Genomic DNA, 23,214 nt, shown 5'->3' on the forward strand with positions numbered 1-23,214 from the left:
CCCTTTGTTTTCTTCCCCCAGAGACACCACCTATACGATCTGGCAGCGAGAGCCCTCGGAGGTAAGAAACCCTTGGCAGGGGGGCAGAGGGTGAGAGGGTTAGGGCGATGCCTTGACTCCTGATGGGAGGGGGAGAAATTATGGTAGATATCCTTCTAAGCTTAAGGCTTGTAAAGCTTTCTCCCCCTCCCATCAGGACTGAAGGCATCGCCCTAACCTTAAGGCTTGCTGTTGGCCCCTAGGGCCTGATGCGCCCTCTCCTTTCTCAATCTTACTGGGACGCAGAAAGCTTAGGATTTAGCCTCCATATCTTCATTTGCAGGATTCGATGACAGCTCAAATGGGGTCAGGGAGCAGCCTGGACCTGGCCTCATTTTTGGGATCCTCCAGCCCTTGGGTAAGTAAGACAAAGTGTTCTCAGTTGGGGAGGGGTGGAGTCCCCCTAGTTAGTTCTCCTAACCTGACCGAGCTGTGCTGGAGCGTTCTGGGCAGCGGAGCATGGGGACACCCGGCCCTTGGGAGATGGTACTTAGGTTAGCCACATGCCCCCAAGCTCTGGTGCCAATGGCTCCTTTGCCACAAATCAGCAGGGACTGGTGTCCTTAATGGAGAATGGGATTATTGTCATCCACAGGATTCTCAGGACAGTTTCACTGATTTGGGCAGCCTGGACGAAGACACCCCGGACAGCTTGGAACGTCTCATCCAGGAATTAGAGGTATGTATTCTTTTTTCTTTTTTTAAAATAATTTTTATTTACATACAGTGGTACCTCGGTACTCGAACGCTTTGGTTCTTGTACATTTCAGATAACGAATAAAATTTTCAGCAAAAATTTGCTTCGGTATCTGAACCCACCCTTCCTGCAGCTTGGAGCTCTTATACAGCTCCTCGGCCCCCTGAAGCTGCTGGGATTGCAGCAGCCCCCACACTTCCTGCAGCTTGGAGTACCGAATTTATTTATCCCATTGGAAATAAAGAAAATAGATTTAATTGGTTCTTAGAGAGTTAACAGGGGCTGGGAACCAATTAAATCCATTTCCATTATTTCCTATGGGATAAATAAATTCGGTACTCGACCAAATCGGTTCTCGACCACACTTTTGGAACGAATTGTGGTCGAGTACCGTGATACCACTGTGTATATAATAAGACAATAACGACAAACAGTACATTTACATAAAATACAGAGAACAGAAAAAACAAGCAAGAGATATATTTCTTCTCTTCTCCTGTAGTAGAGACTGTTGACAGCGTCCTCTCTTTAAAAAAAAAAAATTCTTGGCGGTGTTAAGACCAGTGGTTTGAGTTGTATGTTGTTATAGTTGAACTCTTATGTCGTAAGTTCTTATCAAATAAACCAAGCAAAAAACTATATGGACTTTTTAAAAAAAGATTGTTCTTTAAGTTGTTTTTTTATCTCGTAGCACTATAAAGGGGTGTTCTTTTATTTAACCAAATGTAAAATTATTCCCATATTTGGTAGTATTTTGTTTTTTCTTTTTCTTTTAGTTCCATTGTTAGTTTATCTGCTTCAGCACAATCTAACATTTTTTTTATTAAATTCCTTTCATTTGGCATGTTTTCATTCTTCCAAAATTGTGCGATAGCTATTCTCGTTGATGTTATTAGATGTTGTATTAGGTAATAATGTTCCTTATTCATCTGATTTTCAATAATGCCAAGCAAAAATATTTCAGGTTTCATTTCTAGTTCAATCTTAGTTATTTCCTTTATCCATTTCTGAAGTTTCTGCCAGATTCCTTTAACTTGTCTGCAGGTTCACCACATATGAAAATATGAACCTTGTTTCTCACCACACTTCCAACAGTTAGGCTTGAGGTTGGTGTACATTTTTGCTAGCCTTTCAGGGGGCACATGCCACCTATAAAACATTTTTATTGCATTTTCTTTGTATGCGGTGGATTTTGTGATTTTGTAATTGGTATGCCATATTTTTTCCCATTGGTCCAATTGTATTGTGTGACCTATATTCTTTGCCCAAGCAATCATATTCCCTTTTACTATTTCTTCCACGTTTTGGTGTTCTTGGAGTATTTTGTAAATGTTTCTTGTGGGGTCCTGATAAGATTTTATCTAATGGAGTGTAGTTTTTCTGTATTCCATATTTCTTTATGTCTACATGGAATCTAGATGATATTTGGTGATAACACCACCAATCCACTTTTATTCCTTCTTCATTTAGCTGTGTTCGTGTTTTTAATTTTGAGTCTTTATCTAATAAGTGTGAATAGTTTAATAGTTTTTGTCGACTTATAGTGTTTGGGTAAATTATTGCTTCTATGCTTGAGAACCATAGTGGTATTTTAAAATAATGTTGCTTCCTAATTAAGTTCCAGTTGTCTATTAATGACTTCCTTATCAGATGGTGTTTAAAATATGAGTGTGTAGTAGATTTGCTGTCCCAAATGAAACTGTGCCATTCGGACTGGATATCATATCCTTCCAAAGCTAGTAGTCTTGTATTTTGAAGTTTAACCCATGTTAGGGCTGCTGCTCGGTAATAGAGTTTGAAGTCGGGTAAGCCAAGTCCGCCTTGCATAGGGCTATCTTGTGTCCATTTAAGTCTAATTCTGGTCTCTTTTTTTCCCATATAAATTTGGATATTAATTTGTCTAATTTTTTTTTAAAAAGGTTCCTTCTAATTTAATTGGGATTGTTTGGAAGTAATATAGAAATTTGGGTAATATGGTCATTTTTATTGTGGCAATTCTTCCTAGTAATGAGATTGGTAATTTAGAATGGGATCATTGTCGTCCACAGGATTCTCCAGAGAACAGTCCGGCGAATTTGGGCAGCCTGGAAGGAAACACCCCGGACAGCTTGGAGCGCCTCCTCCAGGAGTTAGAGGTATGTATTCTACCCTCTTCAGGGATCAATGCCTTGCTTTGCGAAGCTCAATGAAGCAATGAGCTATGCTGTGCAGGGCCACCCAATCAGACAGGTCCTAGTGGGGGATGCTGGCACAATGTGGTCTACTGGAGAAGGAAATGGCAGCCTTCTCCAGTATCCTTAGTAAGAAAACCCCAAGAAAAGCATCAAAACAATGCCAGAAGACGAGCCCCTCAGATAGGAAGGAGTCCAATATGCTACATGGGAAGAGCAGAGGGCAAGTACAGAAAGAGCAAACTGGTACTAACAACAGCCTTTCCTTCCTTCCCCAGGAGCTGCAACAGAAGGAGGAAGAACCAGCTCCAGGCACCTCCAGAGGTGAGTTGGTAGTTGGCTGGGAAAAGCCTGCAGGGAATGCGGAACTCCAAAAGACTGCGCTACGTAGTAATGGGCAGGACCCAGAATGGTTGGAAACGCTATTCCGGCAGCGGCAATGGAGTGCATAGTCTCGCTCCACTGCCGCCGGTCTTGCAGGCGCAATGCACGCACAACATAAGCAATTCTGGCAGCTAAAATCACTTGGGTTTTGATTCCATGCGTGCACAGAATTTTTGCTGCTGGAAGAACGTCTGCGCACGAGATTACGGTTGCTCCACATGCGCAGCATCCGGAATCTCACAGCAAGAAGATACAGCAATGATAAATAGCCAACCTACATAACACTAAAGAAAGATACAGCAATGATAAATAGCTAAGCTGCATAACACTAAAGAAACAAAGGCACAAAGAAATCTAATAGGATAATGAAATACTAATGAAATAGGACGGTCAGTAGTCCAAAATTTACAACTATAATAAGGATCTGAATATCAGTTGTTAAGGTACCACAGTCATAAGTTGAGTCACTATTTGATAAGATTTAATGTTACAACTGTTTTTATGACCATCCGTAAGCAAGTCATTGTGATTATTAAGCAAAACAAGTGGTCGTAAGTGCAAATCCGTTTTAACCAGTGGGCGGTTTTGCCATTGGCAAAAAGTGTTGCAAGTGTGATGACATAACCATGGGCCATTGCAAGCCGTCATAAATGCAAGTTTGGCTGCCAGGCACACAAAATGCAATCATTTGACCATGCGATAACTGAGTACATTATAATTTTGAATGGCTATTAAACTGGTTGTAAATCAGAGACGACCTACACCAGGAAAGGAACCTACACCTTGGAAAAAAATAAAGTATAATCCCCAAAAGGGATAAATCTGAAAGAGGTTCATAAGAATACAAACATTTAATTCTTTGTGTTTACAACTCTGTAGAATGAAGAAAAATAAAAGAGCAAGACCTAGAATAATGATTAATTTTTTAATAAATCTAAAGGACAGGTTTTTTTTAAAAAAATAAAAGATTGCCCTTTTTAATAAAGGACAGATATGGTTACTATAAATTTATAGCTACCTTTTCTAGCATCGGCTTCTCTGGATGTTTTTAATTCTAGTTAACATAATTCTTAATCAACCTGATTGTGGGTTGTTAAAACCATTGTCTTTCCTAACACAATTTTCCTTATCTCCCATTCAGCAGTGGAAGAAGCTTTTGATTGCTTTTCGGAACTGTCAGTCAATGATAGCCCGCCTCTGCCTTTTCATGTTTTCATAGGTATATAAAGACCACTGAGGCCAGAAGTGGCTTTATCCTTGGCTTTGAGGTATGTATGACTAACCTGAGTTGCTTTCCTAACCCCCCCCCCGAAATGTGGTTTAAAGTTGGTCTTTCTGTTTTGTTTTTAAGTGACTCTGCAAAGCAAAACGAATAATTTAAGGGCGATCCGGAAGGGACCTCCGCATTGCGGCAATTGGAGCGAACACTCGCCCACCCTCCGCTATCAACAGTGTGTCATAAGGAGGTCGCCTTTGGGGCCGAATAGGAATTTTTTGCGGCCTCCCCTTTAGAGGCGGCCGTTTTTTCGCCTATTCCACACTGACGGTGCGGACTGGATTGGTTAGGGGGTGTGGCGCATTTAGTTATTTAGGAATTTCCGCCCCGTTAGTTTGGCTCTGCAGGTCCTTAGTTTGTTTTGAATTAAATATTCAAAGTTACGTATTTAAATTTATTTAAAGTTATTTAAATTTATGCTAATTAATAAATGACCCTTAATTAATCCACAATATATGTCTCAGCGTCTTTACTCCGCCTCCGGGGGGCAATTATATATAAGACAGCCCTAAACATGTCTTTTTCAAAGCCTGCAGTGAAGAAAAAAGGTTGGTGATGAGCACGTGTCTTATTTGCACAAGGAATACAATTTGAAATGTCATTACACAACTAAACATGCTGAGGAGTATCAGATCCAGGGGCTTAAAGCACAGGTTTCAGGCTTCTTTAGAGGAAATGGAGTCAGAATATGGGGATGTGCTCTACTTCACCGAGGTACGTTGGCTCAGCAGGGGAAACATATTGAAGAGATTTTTTGAGTTGAGAGCGGAAGTGGAGAAAGATGGGATTGCTATTCCTGCGCCAAGTGATACAAAATGGCTTATGGACTTAGCTTTTTTTGTTGATATCAATACATGAGCTTACTGTACTGAACAAAAAGTTACAAGGCCAGGGGCAACTTGTCAGTGCTGCCTATGACAATGTGAGAGCATTCTCTACAAAACGTATGTTATGGAAAGCCCAGCTTTCTCAGACAAACATTTGCCATTTCCCAGCATGCAAGGCACTCATGGATGCAGGCACACCATCCAGTGGTGAGGAGTATGTGGATGTCATTTTGAAGCTACGGGAGGAATTTGATCACACATTTGCAGACTTCAAGATGCACAGAGCAACATTTCAAATTTTTGGGAACCCCTCCTCCTTTGATGTGCAGGATACCCCTCCTGTGCTTCAAATGGCGCTCATTGACCTGCAGTGCAACTCTGAACTCAAAGCCAAGTTCAGGGAGGTGAGTGGAAAAGCAGACAAGCTCGGGCAATTTTTGACAGAATCGCCCCCCCAGCTTCCCTGAGCTTTCCCGAATGTTCAAGTGGACCATGTGTCTTTTTGGGAGCACGTACTTGTGCGAAAAGCTCTTCTCTACCTTGAACTTCAATAAATCCTGTTATGTTTGTACTTTTAAATAAAGGCAACCGCTGATTGGCTTAAGTCACGGCCAAGGGAAACCTTGTTGCGAAAGTTTAAAAAAGAGGAACTCACGTCTGTTTTCCCTGCGCAGATGCCCCATTTGCGTTTTATTCTAAAACCCTTTCACCTGCAGAAAGGAATTACTCTCAATTAGATAAGGAGGCATTAGCTTTAGTTCCAGGCGTTAAACGCTTCCATGGATATTGGTTTGGCCACTCTTTTACATTGATTACGGACCACAAGCCATTGTTAGGCATTTTAGCAGGAGATAAGCAGACCCCCACATTTCTGTCTCCGAGAATGACCCGTTGGACGATCTTTTTAGCTGCTTATAATTATGTACTTAAGCACAGGGAGGGAGAAGGAAATTGGGCACGCAGACGTGTTAAGTAGGTGTCCTCAGGCAGAATTAGTACACGACCCAGCCCCAGCGTCCAATGTATTGCTGATAGAAATGCAAGAAAACCCATTAATAACGGCAGCGGAAATAGCCAGAGAGACAGAAATAGACCCCTTGTTATCCCGAGTAAAGCAATGGGTACTTAAAGGGTGGCCGGAGGGGGGGGGGGATTCCAAAAGAGACATGCCAGGTATTCAAGAATAGACAAACTGAATTAAATGTATTAAGAGATTGCATATTGTGGGGTGACAGGGTGGTAATTCCTAAACAGCTGCAGAAGAAAGCATTGAAATTGTTACACCAGGGTCACCCAGGCATGGTAAAGATGAAAGCCTGGCCAGGAGCCACCTTTGGTGGCCAGGTTTAGACCAGGACATAGAAACCTAGGTAGCCACATGTCACCCATGCCAACAAACTCGCCCAGACCCACCAAAGACCAAACCAACGGAGTGGGAGACACCAAAGGGACCATGGTCCCGCATACACATAGACTTCGCAGGACCTCTAGCGGGACAATCATTCCTCATTGTGGTCGATGCATACTCCAAGTGGCTGGAGGTTGTCTTAATGACCTCAACTACAACAGCAGCTACAATAAAGCCGCTGCGGAGACTTTTCTCAACACATGGACTGCAGGATGTGCTTGTCTCGGACAACGGTCCACAATTAACTTCCAGGCAAATGGAGGTCTTCCTGGCCAAAAGGGGGATCCGACATGCATTAATATCTCCCCATTTCTCGGCCGCTAATGGCCGGGCTGAATGCATGGTGAGGTTCGCAAAAGAAGCCCTGCACCGGTCAGCACCTGGAGAATGGCAACAGCAGCTGGACGAATTCCTATTAGTCCAGCACATCACCCCGTCGGCCAGCACAAACAAAAGTCCAGCAGAACTTCTCATGGGGAGGAAACTCCGTTCCCAGCTGGACAAAATTCACCCAAAGTATTCCGAAAGGAAAGATAAGCATACAACGGAACCAGAACGGACTTTTAAAACGGGCGACCCAGTCTATTCAAAAGACTTTGACTCAAATCTCCGCTGGAGAGAGGGGACAATTGAATCGAAAACCGGCCCCAAATCATACACGATCCAACCGGCCAATGGGAAAATCTGGCGCAGACACATAGACCAAATCAGAAAACGACATCCAAGTGAGTTAACACAAAGTAACAATGACATTTTTCCCGTAGATCAAACGCATGGGAATTACCAAAACCAACCAGACTACTCACCGCATCATCTTTTGGCATCCAGCGGCGGCTGCCCTGGAACCCTGGCGGCTGGTGTTGGAAAGGCCACTTCTACGTCCATAGGGCAAGACAATCTTTACCAGGACGGAGCAGCACAGGACCCAGCCGACCAGGAGGACAACTCCCTGCAAACTGAACTGCGCAGGTCTGGGCGAGTCAGCAAGCCACCAATCAGGTTACAAGACTACGTCACATATCTAAATGATTGACAGTTTGTTCAACCTATGGGGGAAAGGTTGTTATGTTTGTACTTTTAAATAAAGGTAACCGCTGATTGGCTTAAGTCGCAGCCAAGGGAAACCTTGGCGCGTAAGTTTAAAAAAGAGGAACTCACGTGTTTTCCCCGCGCCAGCAAGGTATATAAGGCGCGGATTTAGCCGGTAGCCAGCAGTCACTTCCTACCTGCGAGCTGGTCACTTCAACTGTTCCTGATTGCCAATAAAGAGCTGTTAACCTTCCTCGGCCTCCAGCTTCTCATTTAACAAATCCAAGTACAGGTCCAGACTTACTGGTGAGCATCTTCAAGGCCTATGGAGGGTCTCAACTGCTTCCTCCCTTAAACCAAATGTGGCTTAGTTATGCAAGAGTAAGAGCTGCCAGATCTCTAGCAGCAAGAAGTAGGGAGAAGAAGCCACGTTCAAAACAGTTCATGTTCAATGTTCCATTCATGTTCAGAAAGTTAAGTATTAAAGAACTATTAATACAGACATTTGAATCTCAATAATACTAATTACATTTCTCTAGTCAGCAACTACAGTATATGTGGTTTCTTCAGTCTTCTATATCTGCTGTATTATTATTGTTGTTGTTGTTGTTATTATTATCATTTTCATTTTATTTATTTATTACTGATTTATTTTTATTTTTCTTATGAATTTGTTAATTTATTTTTATTTTTTAACATAAAATAAGATGAAAAAATAAAGACATTTGATAACATTGGAATGTTTTTGTAAGAGCTTTTTGGGGGGAAAACCTGATGTGGCCCAGCCTCACCCAGCCTCTACCTCCAGCGGCCCCCAGATAAATTGAGTTTGAGACCCCTGGTTTAAAACAATGCCTTGAGGTAGGACCAAATTTCTATACATCTATAATAATTTAAAACAAATGTTAAGCTAGACCTTTCAGATAAATAAGAATAAGATGGAGCAGCCAAATCTATGTTAAACCACTAATGAAATGTATTGTCTTTTAAGCCCATCAAATTTTCACAGAAACCGATTTTTAAAAGATTTTGACTAGTAAGCACATATAATATGAAAAATCAAAATTAAGTTAAGAAAGTCCATTACTTTGTATTGAGAATCTGGATTTGCATGTCCAGCTGGTCTAACTAATCTAGTATCATGTGATGCTGCAGGTGAAACTTGAAAAATTACAATATCCATGTATATGCCACGTATGTGATATAGACCAGTCTAAATAAATAAAATTTGCTCCCAAATGGAAATAACCGGTGTAATAATTCCTTCCTGTTGCCTTGCTTTGTTTTGCCTTGGTATTTTATCGCCATCATAAACCTACTCATAGTTAATTATGGGCTTTTGTGTTTGTGTGTCTCTCTTCACTGCAAAAAGTGTACAAACCAGAGGTGGGTTTCTCCCAGTTCGTACTGGTTCACAAGAACCGGTACCCACCCGCTGGTGCCGTCATGATAATGTCACAAAACTGGATTGGTCAGTGCCGGTCCATGGACACCATCTTTAAAAGTAAAAAAAAATTCCCACATTTTAAAAACGTTTTTCCTCCTGAGCATGTGCAGAAGCCAAGTTCCTGTACTGTGCATATGGAGGCCATCTTTTTTTTTTTTTGGCTTTGGGGTTTTTGGGGGGAGGGGATTTTTTTCTTACTGTGCATGTGTGCCCACAAAGAACTGGCCCTCCCACGAAGCGCACCCATGCGAACCAGCAGCGAGGGAAGTTGGAACCTACCCCTGATGCAAACCATTGAAAACACTGGCTGTCTCATTCTGGGGGGAATTACAGGAGGACAAACAGCATGGACCACATCTCAACATCTCTCATCTCAGGCCTGATTTGGAGGCCTTGTGTTGGGAAAGGCCATTTCCTATTACCCACAAATTCAGTGAATGCTGATTGGCTCTTATAACCATCAATCAATAACACAGGGGTCCTCCTTCCTGTTTATATTCTTGGAGGGAAGAGAAGTTGGAAATTTGGGAGCTGGGAGTGGAAGGACAGATGGGAGGGAAAGCCTGGAATCTTAGCCCTAGGAAAGCTAGTATGAGTTATAGAGGTGGTTCTCAACTTATGACCAGAATTAAACCCAAACTTTCAGCTGTTAAGTGAGACATTTGTTAATTGAGTTTTGCCCCATTTTACTATCTTTTTTTGCCATTGTTGTTAACTGTAGGTGATAAGTTAGGGGCTTGAGCAAGTTTGCTAGCTCAGGACCTACATTGAAATGCTTCTTGTCAAAAGTTGGAGGTATTGAGTCTGCCACAGGAAGAGTGAACTGCTTCTGAATGTTATCAATGAACAGCTGAGGAGCTGGAATAAGGGCCACTGCCTGGACTTGTTCAGCAATATATGGAATGGGAAGTAGAAGCTTTGTTTCCAGTTCCTGTGATAGGAGGTGTGGCGAGGCCAGAGACCTTCTGGAGAAGTGATTTAAATAAGGCTGGTGGAAAAAGGCCTGCAGGAGTAGGCTGCTCTATTGGAAAAACTTCATCAGCAGAGAGGGCCTCATCCTGACACTCTGCCTCTTCCATTGCTGAGGCTTGGCTCTCATTATCTGAAGTATCTGAATAATTATGTTCCTCTAATCCTCCAAAGATTTGCGCACTCGTTCACGCTTTTTGTCACTCCACTCTCCCGCTCTGGGTGACAACAGGCAAAGAAGCCTTCCGCTCAGAATGTGATGCCTTTGCTTTTGTTGTTGTTGTTGTTTTGTTCTCCTTGGGCTGCTGGGAAATCTCCTGTGAATCAGCCGTAGAGACTCTCCTCAGCCCAGTAATAATAATAATAATAATAATAATAATAATAATAATAATAATAATAATAATTTATTAGATTTGTATGCCGCCCCTCTCCGAAGACTCGGGGCGGCTCACAACAAGCGATAAAACAATATGGTACAGGCACAAATCTAATATTAAGAAAAAACTAAAAAACCCTATCAATTAAAAAACCAAACAGCACATACATACCAAACATAAATTATAATAAGCTTGGGGGAAAGGTGTCTCAAATCCCCCATGCCTGGCGGTATAGATGGGTCTTAAGTAGTTTACGGAAGACGAGGAGGGTGGGAGCAGTTCTAATCTCCGGGGGGAGTTGATTCCAGAGGGCCGGGGCCGCCACAGAGAAGGCTCTTCCCCTGGGGCCCGCCAGACGACATTGTTTAGTCGACGGGACCCGGAGAAGGCCAACTCTGTGGGACCTTATCGGCCGCTGGGATTCGTGCGGTAGTAGGCGGTTCCGGAGGTATTCTGGTCCAATGCCATGTAGGGCTTTAAAGGTTATGACCAACACTTTGAATTGTGACCGGAAACTGATCGGCAGCCAATGCAAGCCACGGAGTGATGTAGAAACGTGGGCGAATCTAGAAAGCCCCACGATAGCTCTCGCGGCTGCGTTCTGCACGATCTGAAGTTTCCGAACACTTTTCAAAGGTAGCCCCATGTAGAGAGCGTTGCAGTAATCGAACCTCGAGGTGATAAGGGCATGAGTGACTGTGAGCAATGATTCCCTGTCCAAATAGGGCCGCAACTGGTGCACCATGCGAACCTGGGCAAACGCCCTCCTCGCCACAGCCGAAAGATGATGTTCCAATGTCAGCTGTGGGTCGAGGAGGACGCCCAAGTTGCGCACCCTCTCTGAGGGGGTCAGTAGTTTCCCCCCCCCAGGGTAATGGACGGACAGATGGAATTGTCCTTGGGAGGCAACACCCACAGCCACTCCGTCTTGTCTGGATTGAGTTTGAGTTTGTTGACACCCATCCAGGCCCCGACAGCCTCCAGGCACCGGCACATCACTTCCACTGCTTCGCTGACTGGACATGGGGTGGAGATGTACAACTGGGTATCATCCGCATATTGATGATACCTCACCCCATGACCTTGGATGATCTCACCCAGCGGTTTCATGTAGATATTAAATAGCAGGGGGGAGAGGACCGACCCCTGAGGTACCCCACAAGGGAGAAACCTAGAGGTCGACCTCTGACCCCCCACTAACACCGACTGCGACCGACCGGAGAGGTAGGAGGAGAACCACTGGAGAACAGTGCCTCCCACTCCCAACCCCTCCAGTCGGCGCAGAAGGATACCATGGTCGATGGTATCGAAAGCCGCTGAGAGGTCAAGAAGCACCAGGACAGAGGACAAGCCCCTGTCCCGGGCCCGCCAGAGATCATCCATCAACGCGACCAAAGCAGTTTCCGTGCTGTAGCCGGGCCTGAAACCCGACTGCTGGGGACCTAGATAATCGGCTTCTTCCAAGGACTGCTGGAGTTGGAGTGCCACCACCTTCTCAACAACCTTCCCCATAAAGGGAAGGTTGGAGACTGGACGGTAGTTATTAAGCACGGCTGGGTCCAGGGAAGGCTTCTTGAGGAGGGGGCGCACAAGTGCCTCCTTATAAGGAGCCGGGAAGGACCCCCTCCCCAAGGAGGTGGTGACAATCTCCTGGACCCAGCTCCGTGTCACCTCTCGACTGGCCGAAACCAACCAAGAGGGACACGGATCCAGTAAGCAGGTGGCAGAACTCACAGCTCCAATGGCCTTGTCCACTTCATCAGATGTCACCAAGTCAAACTCCTCCCAGACAGATGGACAAAGACGTTTAGCCCCAGTCACCTCGACTGACTCATTGTCAGCCGATACTGCTATGCAATTGGAGTCGAGTTCCGCTCGGATCCGAGCGACTTTATCAGCGAAAAACGAGTTAAATTCCTCAGCACTGCCCTGCAAGGGTTCCCCAACTCCCCCCTGATTTAGAAGGGAGCGGGTCACCCTAAACAGAGCAGCTGGGCGGGATTCCGCTGATGCAATCAAGGCGGCATGGTACGCGCATCTTGCCGCCTTGAGCGCCACTTTGTAAGTCTTAATAAAAGCTCTTACAAGTGTTCGGTCGGATTCGGACTTACTCTTCCTCCATCGCTTCTCTAGACGTCTCTTCTGGCGTTTCAACTCCCGGAGCTCCTCGTTGAACCATGGAGCTCTACGGGGTCTAGTGCCACAGAGAGGTCGCAGTGGCGCCATTCGGTCAAGAGCCTCCACTGCAGCCTTGTTCCAGGCCTCAGCAAGAGACTCTGCCGAGCTGTGGACGAGCGAATCTGGTAAAACCCCAAGCGCCTTCTGAAAGCTCTCAGGGTCCATCAGGCGTCTGGAGCGGAACCTCCTAATCGGTTCTAATCTGCTGACAGGCTGGATAACACAGTCTGAAGCCATTGTTTTTGTTTTTTTGGGGGGGAGGGGGTTTGGCACGGCTGCAAGCCCCAGCGCCTGTAAGATGGTGGACATGAGCGGGAAATTTAAAATCTGGTGACTGGAGCAAGCTCTGGTAATCACCTTGTAGAGCGGAAAAACAAATACCAGCTAGGAGATAGTATAAAATGATCGGGCAAGCCCTTTGTGATCAGCATGGCTGGATTACTGTCCTGAGCTGACTTTGAGAAATAGTCTGTGACAAGCGATCCGGTTACTGAGGTAAAATATTGCAGTCAAGTTAAAAATACAGTAAATTATGATGAGATAATAGCAGAAGAAACTCTTGTAGTGTTAAATTTTTTTTCTACCTATTAATCAGCAGTCAGATAGGAATTTATTTATTTAATTTATTTATTTAATTTTTAAAATTTATTTATTTATTTATTTATTTATTTATTGATTGATTGATTGGATTTGTATGCCGCCCCTCTCCGTAGACTCGGGGCGGCTAACAACAATGATAAAAACAACATGTAACAATCCAATCCAATAGTAAAATAACTAAAAATAAACCTTATTATAAAAACCAAACATACATACAGACATACCATGTGTAAATTGTAAAGGCCTAGGGGAAAAGAATATCTCAGTTCCCCCATGCCTGACGGCAGAGGTGGGTTTTAAGAAGTTTACGAAAGGCGAGGAGGGTGGGGGCAATTCTAATCTCTGGGGGGAGTTGGTTCCAGGAATTCCACGTCCTTCCTCATGGAGGACTGAGTGACAAACTGGAGATATTACATCGTAGGCAGATATGTATATCATGCTATTTTGATTGACAGGCTAAGTCCTCAATGTGATTGGACAAGGAAAACCCTATCTGAAGTCTGACTCCAATTATCACGGAGAATCGTATGGCGCCCGTCTCCAAAGACTCGGAGCGGCTCACAACATACAATATACAGACTAGAAATCCAATATTAAAAACAGTATTTAAAATTCTTATAATAAAAAAACAATCATACAACCCACATAAACCATACATAAATCATAATAGCTGAGGGGAATTGAAATGCGACTCTTGGCATGGATCACACTTGGCTACCCACTTTTCAATATCAGTGTCCAAACCTGGCCACCATAAGTGCCCCCTCGCTAAACCTTTCATCCTGACAATCCCAGGATGGCCCACATCTAACATTGTGAGTACTTTGGTCTTTAGGCTTCCAGGAATGATTACCCTATCACCCCACAACAGGCAAACTTTAACATACAACAACTCCAGTCTTTTGGTTTTAAAATCACATAATTCAGGTTCCACAGAGTCATTCTGCCACCCCTTAAGTACACAGTTTACCACCTTTTTTAGAATTGGGTCTTGCTGCGTGTGTGCAGCCACCTCCCTTGCAGTTGTTAGTGGGTTGTCTTCGAGTTCTATCATTAGGACATCAGCAGACGGGGCAGGGTCCTCTACTAACTCTGCCATGGGGCACCTACTGAGACCATCTGCGTGGTTGATGGTTTTACCCCCTTTATGAATGAGCTCGTACTGGTATCCTGAGAGAAAAAGGGCCCATCTGATTAACCTTGGAGACATAAATGGGGGAGTAGGTTTGTTGGGGGCTAAGAGGCCTAGTAAAGGCTTGTGGTCGGTAACCAATTCAAAACTCCTGCCAAAGAGATAATTATGAAATTTCTTCACCCCCGCCACTAATGCTAGAGCCTCCTTATCTAGTTGGCTGTAATTTCTCTCAGTATTGGTCATTGTTCTGGAAAAGAAGGCAATTGGGGCCTCTGTATTATTTGGCAAAACGTGTGCCAAGACCCCTCCCACGCCATATGGGGACGCATCGCACGTAAGCCTGATGGGTAGTGAGGTGCTATACTGGACTACTACACTTTTAGAAGTTAGCAACTGCTTTATTTGTACAAAAGCTTCGTGCTCAGTTCTCCCCCATGTCCAAGGGGTTTCTTTCTGAAGCAAACGGTGTAGAGGCTCTGCTGCTGTTGCCTTCTGTTTTAAAAAAACAGAGTAAAAGTTAAGAAGGCCTAAAAAAGCTTGCAATTCTGTCTTATTTTATGGTTCTGGGGCTTCCCTAATGGCTCTCAATTTTTCAGTAGTGGGGTGGATGCCTTCCCCATCGATTTTATATCCTAAAAATTCCACACTGCTGGTTCCCCACACACATTTGTCAGGTTTGATTCTTAGCCCTTTATCTTGCAACCTCTGTAGCACTTCCCTTATTCTTTTGTTGAGTTGCAATTGGTTTTCCCCTGCAATTAAGATGTCATCAAAGTAGGGAATGGCCCCTTTAATCCCTGATAACAACCGTTCCATTATGCTTTGAAAAATCCCTGGGGCTATGCTTACTCCAAATTGTAATCTGGTACATTTAAAGGCACCCCTGTGGGTGACAATTGTCTGTGCGCGTGCTGTCGGTTCATCGACAGGGAGCTGCTGGCAAGCTTGGGCTAAATTGATTTTTGCGAACACTTTCCCTTCCCCCAGGGAGTGAAGGAGCTGTTGTACCACAGGGATGGGGTAAGGGTGATGTTGGAGGGCTTTGTTGAGCGTAGATTTATAGTCAGCGCAAACCCTTAAAGAGCCATCTGGTTTCAGAGGCGTAACTATGGGTGTTTCCCATGGCCCCTGCTCTACAGGAACTAAAATGCCTTGGCTTATGAGCTTATCCAGCTGTAGGTCAAGTTTGGGGAGGAGCGGAAGGGGTACCCTGCGAGGTTTGAGCCGGACAGGAGGGACCTTGGGGTCAATAGAAAATGAGATAGGAGGCCCTTTATACGATCCCAAGGTGGGGGTAAACACTTCCGGGAATTCTTGTAAGAAGTTAGGCATGCTATCAGAGTTAACAGTACAAATACCAGAAATCTCAATTCCCAAAGGTTCCATCCAAGCCAACCCCAAGAGAGAGTGTCTAGCCCCTGTAACAACAATCATAGGCAGGGTACATTTAACATTCTTAAACATAATAGGTACATTCACTTGGCCTAGAACAGGAATTATTCCCCCTTGAAAATCTCTAATTACCAATGAGGTTTGTAACAGCTCAGATTTTGAGAGGCTAGGCATGTACATTATAAGCTTTTCCCACAGCATAATGGTGTATTTAGACCCCGTATCAAGTTCCATAGAGCATGGTTTGTTGTTTAAAAGCACTGAAATTACAATCTTGCCCCCATTTTTTTTGCCGTGTTATTCACGGAAAATTGATTGTTACCTCTTGAGTAGTCGCGGTTAGCGGTTGAGTAGTTCTTGCAGCCGGAAAACTGGAAGGACCAGTTTTCACGCGGTTGAGATGTTTGATTCTGGAAAGGCTGAGGACGAGGAGTGGAGAAGGCTTCCTCAGGCAAAGGTGCTCTGCAGGCTTCGGCGATATGGCCGCGTCGGTTGCAGCGGTGGCAAATGGCGTCCCGGAAAGGGCATCGTTGGCACGGATGGTTTCCTCGGCAGCCGGCGCAGGGGGCGAGGGTACCTGGGTTGTCTCGGCTGGTCCTGTTGCAGCAGGAAACAGCTGTCCTCGTCGAGGGCTGGTGTGCTGAGGTCATCTGGGGCCTCAGCGCGGGAAAATGTGGAGTCGATCTTGGCAATGACTTCTCGCTTGTCGTGCTCCTTCAGTTCTTTGGCAGCAGCGTCGGCGACCTCTGCGGTTTGTGCCAGCTTGATTACTGCCTGGAGAGACGGTTCGTCTTCGGTGAGGAGTTTGTTCCGGACCACGGCATTTCTCATGCCGAAAATTAAGGCATCAGTGAGGCGAGCTTCCGGGTTATCAAACTTGCATTTTGCAAGCACCGTTCGAAGTCGCGTTGCGAATTGGTTGATGGATTCCGATTCGAGCTGAGCCATTCTTGAAAATTGGTGCCGGAAAACGACGGCTGGTTTCGTTGGCTTGAAATGGCTCGCGAGCTTGGTTTGCAGAACGTCCCAAGCGACGGATTTGGCTGGAAGCGGGTCGGTGAGAGTCTGGGCGAGATCGAATATTTCTGGGCTGCAGTAGTTCAGGAAGATGGCCCGTTTTCGTTTGGCGTCGGCGTCCCTTATTCCGGCGGCCTCGAGGAAGATCTCGAACTTGGCTATGTAGGCGTCCCAGGACGATTTCTCCGGGTCGAAGAACTCAGGAGCCCGGCCGATTTGAAGGTTGTTCATTTTGCACGCGTGGTTCTTCCGTCCGTCGTCGCCAGTGAAATAAACCCAGAGACAGGGCTGGGTGAAAGACGGTTCCTTTATTCAGCTCTTAAAGGTAAGTGACAATCAGCGGATACCGTCTGCTCTACCTGGGAGAAACCGCTCCTTTTATGCATTTGCGGTTCCCGCCAGAGAGAGAGCAGCCGTGTCTGAGCCAATCAGGAGCGACTTCCTGATTCTCGCTCAGACAGCATTTTCACACGGAACCAAACTATTTACAAGGATACAACAAGATGACAGTTGCACTGTCTGTGTCTTGTGTGATCACAATTTCTAATCTTACCAGCTGACATCTGACAATGTCATTGTCAGTTTCACTTAACAACTACATAATTTGCTTAACTTTTCTGGCAAAAGATGTAAAATGGGACAAAACTCACTTAACTGCCTTGCTTAGTTAATGGAAATTTGGGCTCAATTGTGGTTTTAGGTTGAGGACTATCTGTATATTTGTTATTGTTGTTTTTTAAAGGTAATTGCTGCACTAAAAGCAAACTGAAGAAATAAAATTGAAATTGGATGCAAAAACAACACATACCCTGTTTTCCCCAAAATAAGACATCCCCTGATAGTCGGGCTTTTGAGTGATTGGCAATAAGACCAAACGCTTATTTCAGGGTTCAAAACGATATAATACAGGGTCTTACTTTGGGGGAACACAGTAACCCAAATTTATAGAGGAAGATACAGTATATATGCGCTGGTGCTTAATTCTGTCGATTTTCTTCATTCTTCTGTTTTTGAATTTTCACTGCCAGATCATGACAAATGCCATTGAATCTATTTATACCAAATTAACTGAAGTAAAGGACATTATGGATACCATGCTAGATGTAAGCATCGAAGCTGCCGCGGAGAGCGTGGAAGTAATGTTGTGTTCAGCGAGGAGTGCTGTGGACACCATTATGGATATCGACATGGCACAGATGATGGCCAGTAGTGTTGACAAGATTATCTTCAAATCGGATGACTTATTAGAGCACTTTCTGCCAATTGCGGATGAGGAATTTTTGTAAGACTATGCGGTTCCCTCTCTTGATTATCCACATTTTTAATAAGTTTGACCTGTAAATTTATTTACTTCTTTTATTTCTACAGCTATCTATCTCTGCCAAGTGACTCTGGATGGCATATAATTCTAAAACCATAAAACAGTTAACTTTTTAATCCAAAAGTAAATGTATACAATAGCTGAGATAGTTAACCAACTAACAGCATTTCTTATTTCATTCATTCAGTTTTAAAAACTTATTCATTTGAGTAAAGCTTAAAACATCTGAAAGTCATTAGCTAGGAAAAGTAGACCAAGAATGCATATGCTGGCCTAGTAAAGATATACAATATTGAAAATATGTCAGAAGTAAGCATTGGGAGGTATTATTATTATTATTTTTCAGTGGTTCTCCTCCTACCTCTCTGGCCGGTCGCAGTCGATGTTAGTGGGGGGTCAGAGGTCGACTCCTAGGTTTCTCCCTTGTGGGGTGCCTCAGGGGTCGGTCCTCTCCCCCCTGCTATTCAACATCTACATGAAACCGCTGGGCGAGATCATCCAAGGACATGGGGTGAGGTATCATCAATATGCGGATGATACCCAGCTTTACATCTCCACCCCATGCCCAGTCAACGAAGCGGTGGAAGTGATGTGCCGGTGCCTGGAGGCTGTTGGGGCCTGGATGGGTGTCAACAGACTCAAGCTCAACCCGGATAAGACGGAGTGGCTGTGGGTTTTGCCTCCCAAGGACAATCCCATCTGTCCGTCCATTACCCTGGGGGGGGGGAATTATTGACCCCCTCAGAGAGGGTCCGCAACTTGGGCGTCCTCCTCGATCCACAGCTCACATTAGAAAAACATCTCTCAGCTGTGGCGAGGGGGGCGTTTGCCCAGGTTCGCCTGGTGCACCAGTTGCGGCCCTATCTGGACCGGGACTCATTGCTCACAATCACTCATGCCCTCATCACCTCGAGGTTCGACTACTGTAATGCTCTCTACATGGGGCTACCTTTGAAAAGTGTTCGGAAACTTCAGATCGTGCAGAATGCAGCTGCGAGAGCAGTCATGGGCCTACCTAGGTATGCCCATGTTTCACCATCACTCCGCAGTCTGCATTGGTTGCCGATCAGTTTCCGGTCACAATTCAAAGTGTTGGTTATGACCTTTAAAGCCCTTCATGGCATTGGACCAGAATATCTCCGAGACCGCCTTCTGCCGCACGAATCCCAGCGACCGATTAGGTCCCACAGAGTGGGCCTTCTCCGGGTCCCGTCAACTAAACAATGTCGGTTGGCGGGCCCCAGGGGAAGAGCCTTCTCTGTGGCAGCACCGGCCCTCTGGAACCAACTCCCCCCGGAGATTAGAACTGCCCCTACTCTCCCTACCTTCCGTAAACTCCTTAAAACCCACCTTTGCCGTCAGGCATGGGGGAACTGAAACATCTTCCCCTGGGCATGTTTAATTTATATATGGGATGCTTGTGTGTATGTCTGTTAGTATATGGGGTCTTTTAAATCTTTGAATTTTAAATTTGTTAGATTATTTATGATTTGTTTCCACGTGTTGTGAGCCGCCCCGAGTCTTCGGAGAGGGGCGGCATACAAATCTAAGTAATAAATAATAAATAAATAAATAAATAAATAAATATTATTATTATTATTATTATTATTATTATTATTATTATTATTATTTATTAGACTTGTATGCCACCCTTCTCCAAGGACTTAGCTATGCTAAACAGATTAGATTAGTTATTTTTAAAAACCACGGAATCTAATATTTTGTAGCTCATTTTTGTTAAAATTGAGTGCTGTTAATTCTGAAAATCTCTTGCCTAGAGAGCTCTTGCTGGTCAGTGAGTGATGTGAAATCTGAAAGACCCAACTGATATGATGAGCCAGTATTTGTGGCTTATTCAACAAACCATATTCGATCATCCATGACTTAACCTAAGCCCATTTCTTCCAAATCCCTCTATCGATCATCTTTCCAGCTGATCCTCCTTCCTACAGCTGATTTTAAGACCTATGTAAAGGTTAGGTTGAAGACTTTAGTGGAAAGAGTATCTGTTATTTCTCCTCTGTTATGGAGACTATTGAAAACCTATTGTCACCTAACCTAAATGAAAGGCATGGGCATTTCTAACCCCCAATCTAAAAAGTTCAAGGCCATAACAAGTCATCACTATCACTCATCGGCCATTCAATTTTGGGGTAAGGTCACCAAAAATGAAATGCTTTACTTTTTTAAAAAAATTGGGTCACATTTTAGCAAACAAAAGTACACGCTTATCAGGCTTATGAAATGAAGGCTCTGACTTTACAAAAAACATTCTAAAGCAGTGTTTCTTAATCTCAGCAATTTTTCTGATTGTGGACTACATTTCCCAGAATTCCCTAGCCAGCATCCCACAGAATTCTGGGAGTTAGAAACCACACATCTTAAAAGTTCTGAGGTTGAGAAACACTGTCCTAAAGTGTGGCAGATGATTGATAGGGAGCCTGGAACAGATCAGTTTATTTATTGATCAAATGTATACACCTACCCATCTCCACCAAAAGGGTTGTACAACAGTTTCACAAAGCCTATGGATCTTATTTTTACACGGCATAAAGGTTAGGTTCGCTACACTAAAATGTAATAATAGTGTAGTGCTGGGGAAGGGAGGGCAGTGAAAAGGAGTCTGGGCCAAAGCTGATCTCTTTTTGTGGTTCCTCACCAAATTGTAGTACATGTGCTAAAATAATCCCCTCACTTCCTCAATTAAATATTATTAACAATGAGGGAGAGGGGTTGAAATCTCTTTTTTTTGTTGTTATTCGAAGTATAGCTCAGATTTCCCCAAAGCTTAATCAAGGGGGATTTATTTGAGGAATAAAGTGACTACAGTGATCCCTCGATTAGTGCGGGGGTTACGTTCCAAGACCTCCCGCACTAATCGATTTTCCGCGGTATAGTGGTGCGGAAGTAAAAACACCATCTGCGCATGCGCACCCTTTTTCCATGGCCGCGCATGCGCAGATGGAGGAGCCGGGGAGCGACGAAAGTGCGGAGGCTGGCAATGGTTGTTTTTAATGTCGGCCACCCACACAGCGCCTCCAGCCTCCTCGCCGCTACCCCCGTCCGCCCGATTCGCCCCTCTCACCGGCTTTCTTGGGGCACGAGTCCTCTTGCAGCAGCGCTGGCGGCAACAGCTTCTCGGCGTTTAGAATGCCCGCCTCCTTCCCTCCTTCCTTCCCTCCCTCCTTCCTTCCTTCCCTCCTTCCTTCCCTCCCTCCTTCCCTCCCTCCTTCCCTCCCTCCCTCCCTCCTTCCTTCCCTCCTTCCTTCCCTCCCTCCTTCCTTCCCCCCTTCCTTCCTTCCCTCCCTCCTTCCCTCCCTCCTTCCTTCCTTACTTCCCTCCCTCCTTCCTTTCTTAAAAAGCACTTAAATAATGACAGAATAAAAAAACCCAGCCCTCACCTGCGTTTCCCTCATCTGCATCGCCTCCTTCTGTGTTTGCAAGACGGTTGTACAGTTGCTGTGCCTTTGTCCTTATGGTGTTGGTATCCAAAGCAATGCTCTTTTTGCGGCAGTCTTGTACCCACACGGACAAAGCAGCTTCCATCTTCATAAGGCGTTTGTTTCTAGGCATCACCATTCTTTTTGCAGCCTTGTTGAATGTCATCAGAGAACTTTGCCTTATCTTCTTTTCGTCTTTCCGAATGGATCGCACACTCGATTCGTTGATCCCATAATGCCGACCAACATCTGCATAAGAGCGTCCCTCTTTCAGCATGTCCAAAACTTCAATTTTCTCCTTAATTGTGAGTATCCTCCTGCTCTTTTTAGCGTCGCCGCCTCCGCTCCGCGTGCAACATTTAGGAGCCATCTTCCAACAAGTCTTAACAAGTTCCAACAGTTCCAACAGTTCCAAAGCTTTTCTTTGCAATTTCAAAGCTGATTGGCCGACGTCAGTTTGGTAATGATGTATGACGTCATCGGGCGGGAAAAACCATGGTATAGAAAAAAAAACGCGGACTATTTTTAAATGTATTATTTTTTGAAAAACCGTGGTATAGCGTTTCGCACTAATCGAGACCACACTAATCGAGGGATCACTGTACTAGCTCAAATTTCTCGAAAACTTAGTTGTGAGGAATGTTATTTGTGAAATGAACTGACTGATAATATTAGCTCAGGGATTGTGAATGGGGATCTCTTTTGATTTAATTGTTGTTTGTTTAGTTGCCATTGCATTTTCGGACCGCTCTGGAGCAGCCTCTCTTGAAAATCAGGAAGGAGAGCCAAGTTACTACAGGCGCCTGAGTTCCTTGTCGATGAAGCTCTGTAGTCGAGCCTACCAGCATTCTCGGATAAAGATCAAACTGGGTGCAGAGCAGGCATTGCTCCAGCTTGAACAGTTCTTTTACTTGGTAAGAAACTCAGTCATTCTGTGCTATGTTTGGGAAATAAAAGGAAAGGGTGAATAGTCAGACCTTGGGCGAGAAACAGCATCCTTGTTGGACCATGTAAGTTGCTGAATGGTCTCTTTAGCAAATAGCCCAAACAGCTGAAATCAGGGACATTGATTCAGCCATGGAATGGAGGCAGACTGTTTTCTATAAAGCAGTGATGGCGAACCTTGTTTCCCTCATGTGCCAATAAAGCATGCATGTGCGTTATCGTGCATCTACGAGTGCCCACACCCATAACGCAATGCCTGGGGAGGGCGAAACGCCTTCCCCCACCCCCTGGAGACTGGAAATGGCCTGTTTCTCAACTTCTGGTGGGCCCAGTAGGCTCATGTTTCACCTTCCCCAGGCTCTAAAGGCTTCTCTGGAGCCAGGGGAAGGTAAAAAATGCCCCCCCCATCCCCCTGCAGGCTTTCCAGAAGCCAGAAATGCCCTCCCAGAGCTTCTGTGACAGGCAAAAATCATCTAGCCGGCACACACATACACATTGAAGCTGAGCTGGGGAAATGGCTCGCGTGCCAGCAGATACCGTTCTACATGCCACCTGTAGCACC

At 44.7% G+C, this 23,214-nt stretch overlaps 1 protein-coding gene across 1 annotated transcript in view; it reads left to right on the plus strand.

The window, feature by feature from the left end:
• LOC139159530 (perilipin-3-like) overlaps window positions 1–23,214 on the plus strand; it is a 44,532-nt gene that overhangs the window by 14,611 nt on the left and 6,707 nt on the right. Inside the window, exon 2 of the mRNA XM_070736841.1 lies at window positions 22,434–22,621. Within this exon, the coding sequence (XP_070592942.1) occupies window positions 22,434–22,621 (188 nt within the window). The remainder of the gene's footprint in view (window positions 1–22,433; window positions 22,622–23,214) is intronic.

The sequence above is a fragment of the Erythrolamprus reginae genome, chromosome 2 (assembly GCF_031021105.1).
Source record: "Erythrolamprus reginae isolate rEryReg1 chromosome 2, rEryReg1.hap1, whole genome shotgun sequence".
In the NCBI taxonomy this organism is placed as follows: Eukaryota; Metazoa; Chordata; class Lepidosauria; order Squamata; family Dipsadidae; genus Erythrolamprus; species Erythrolamprus reginae.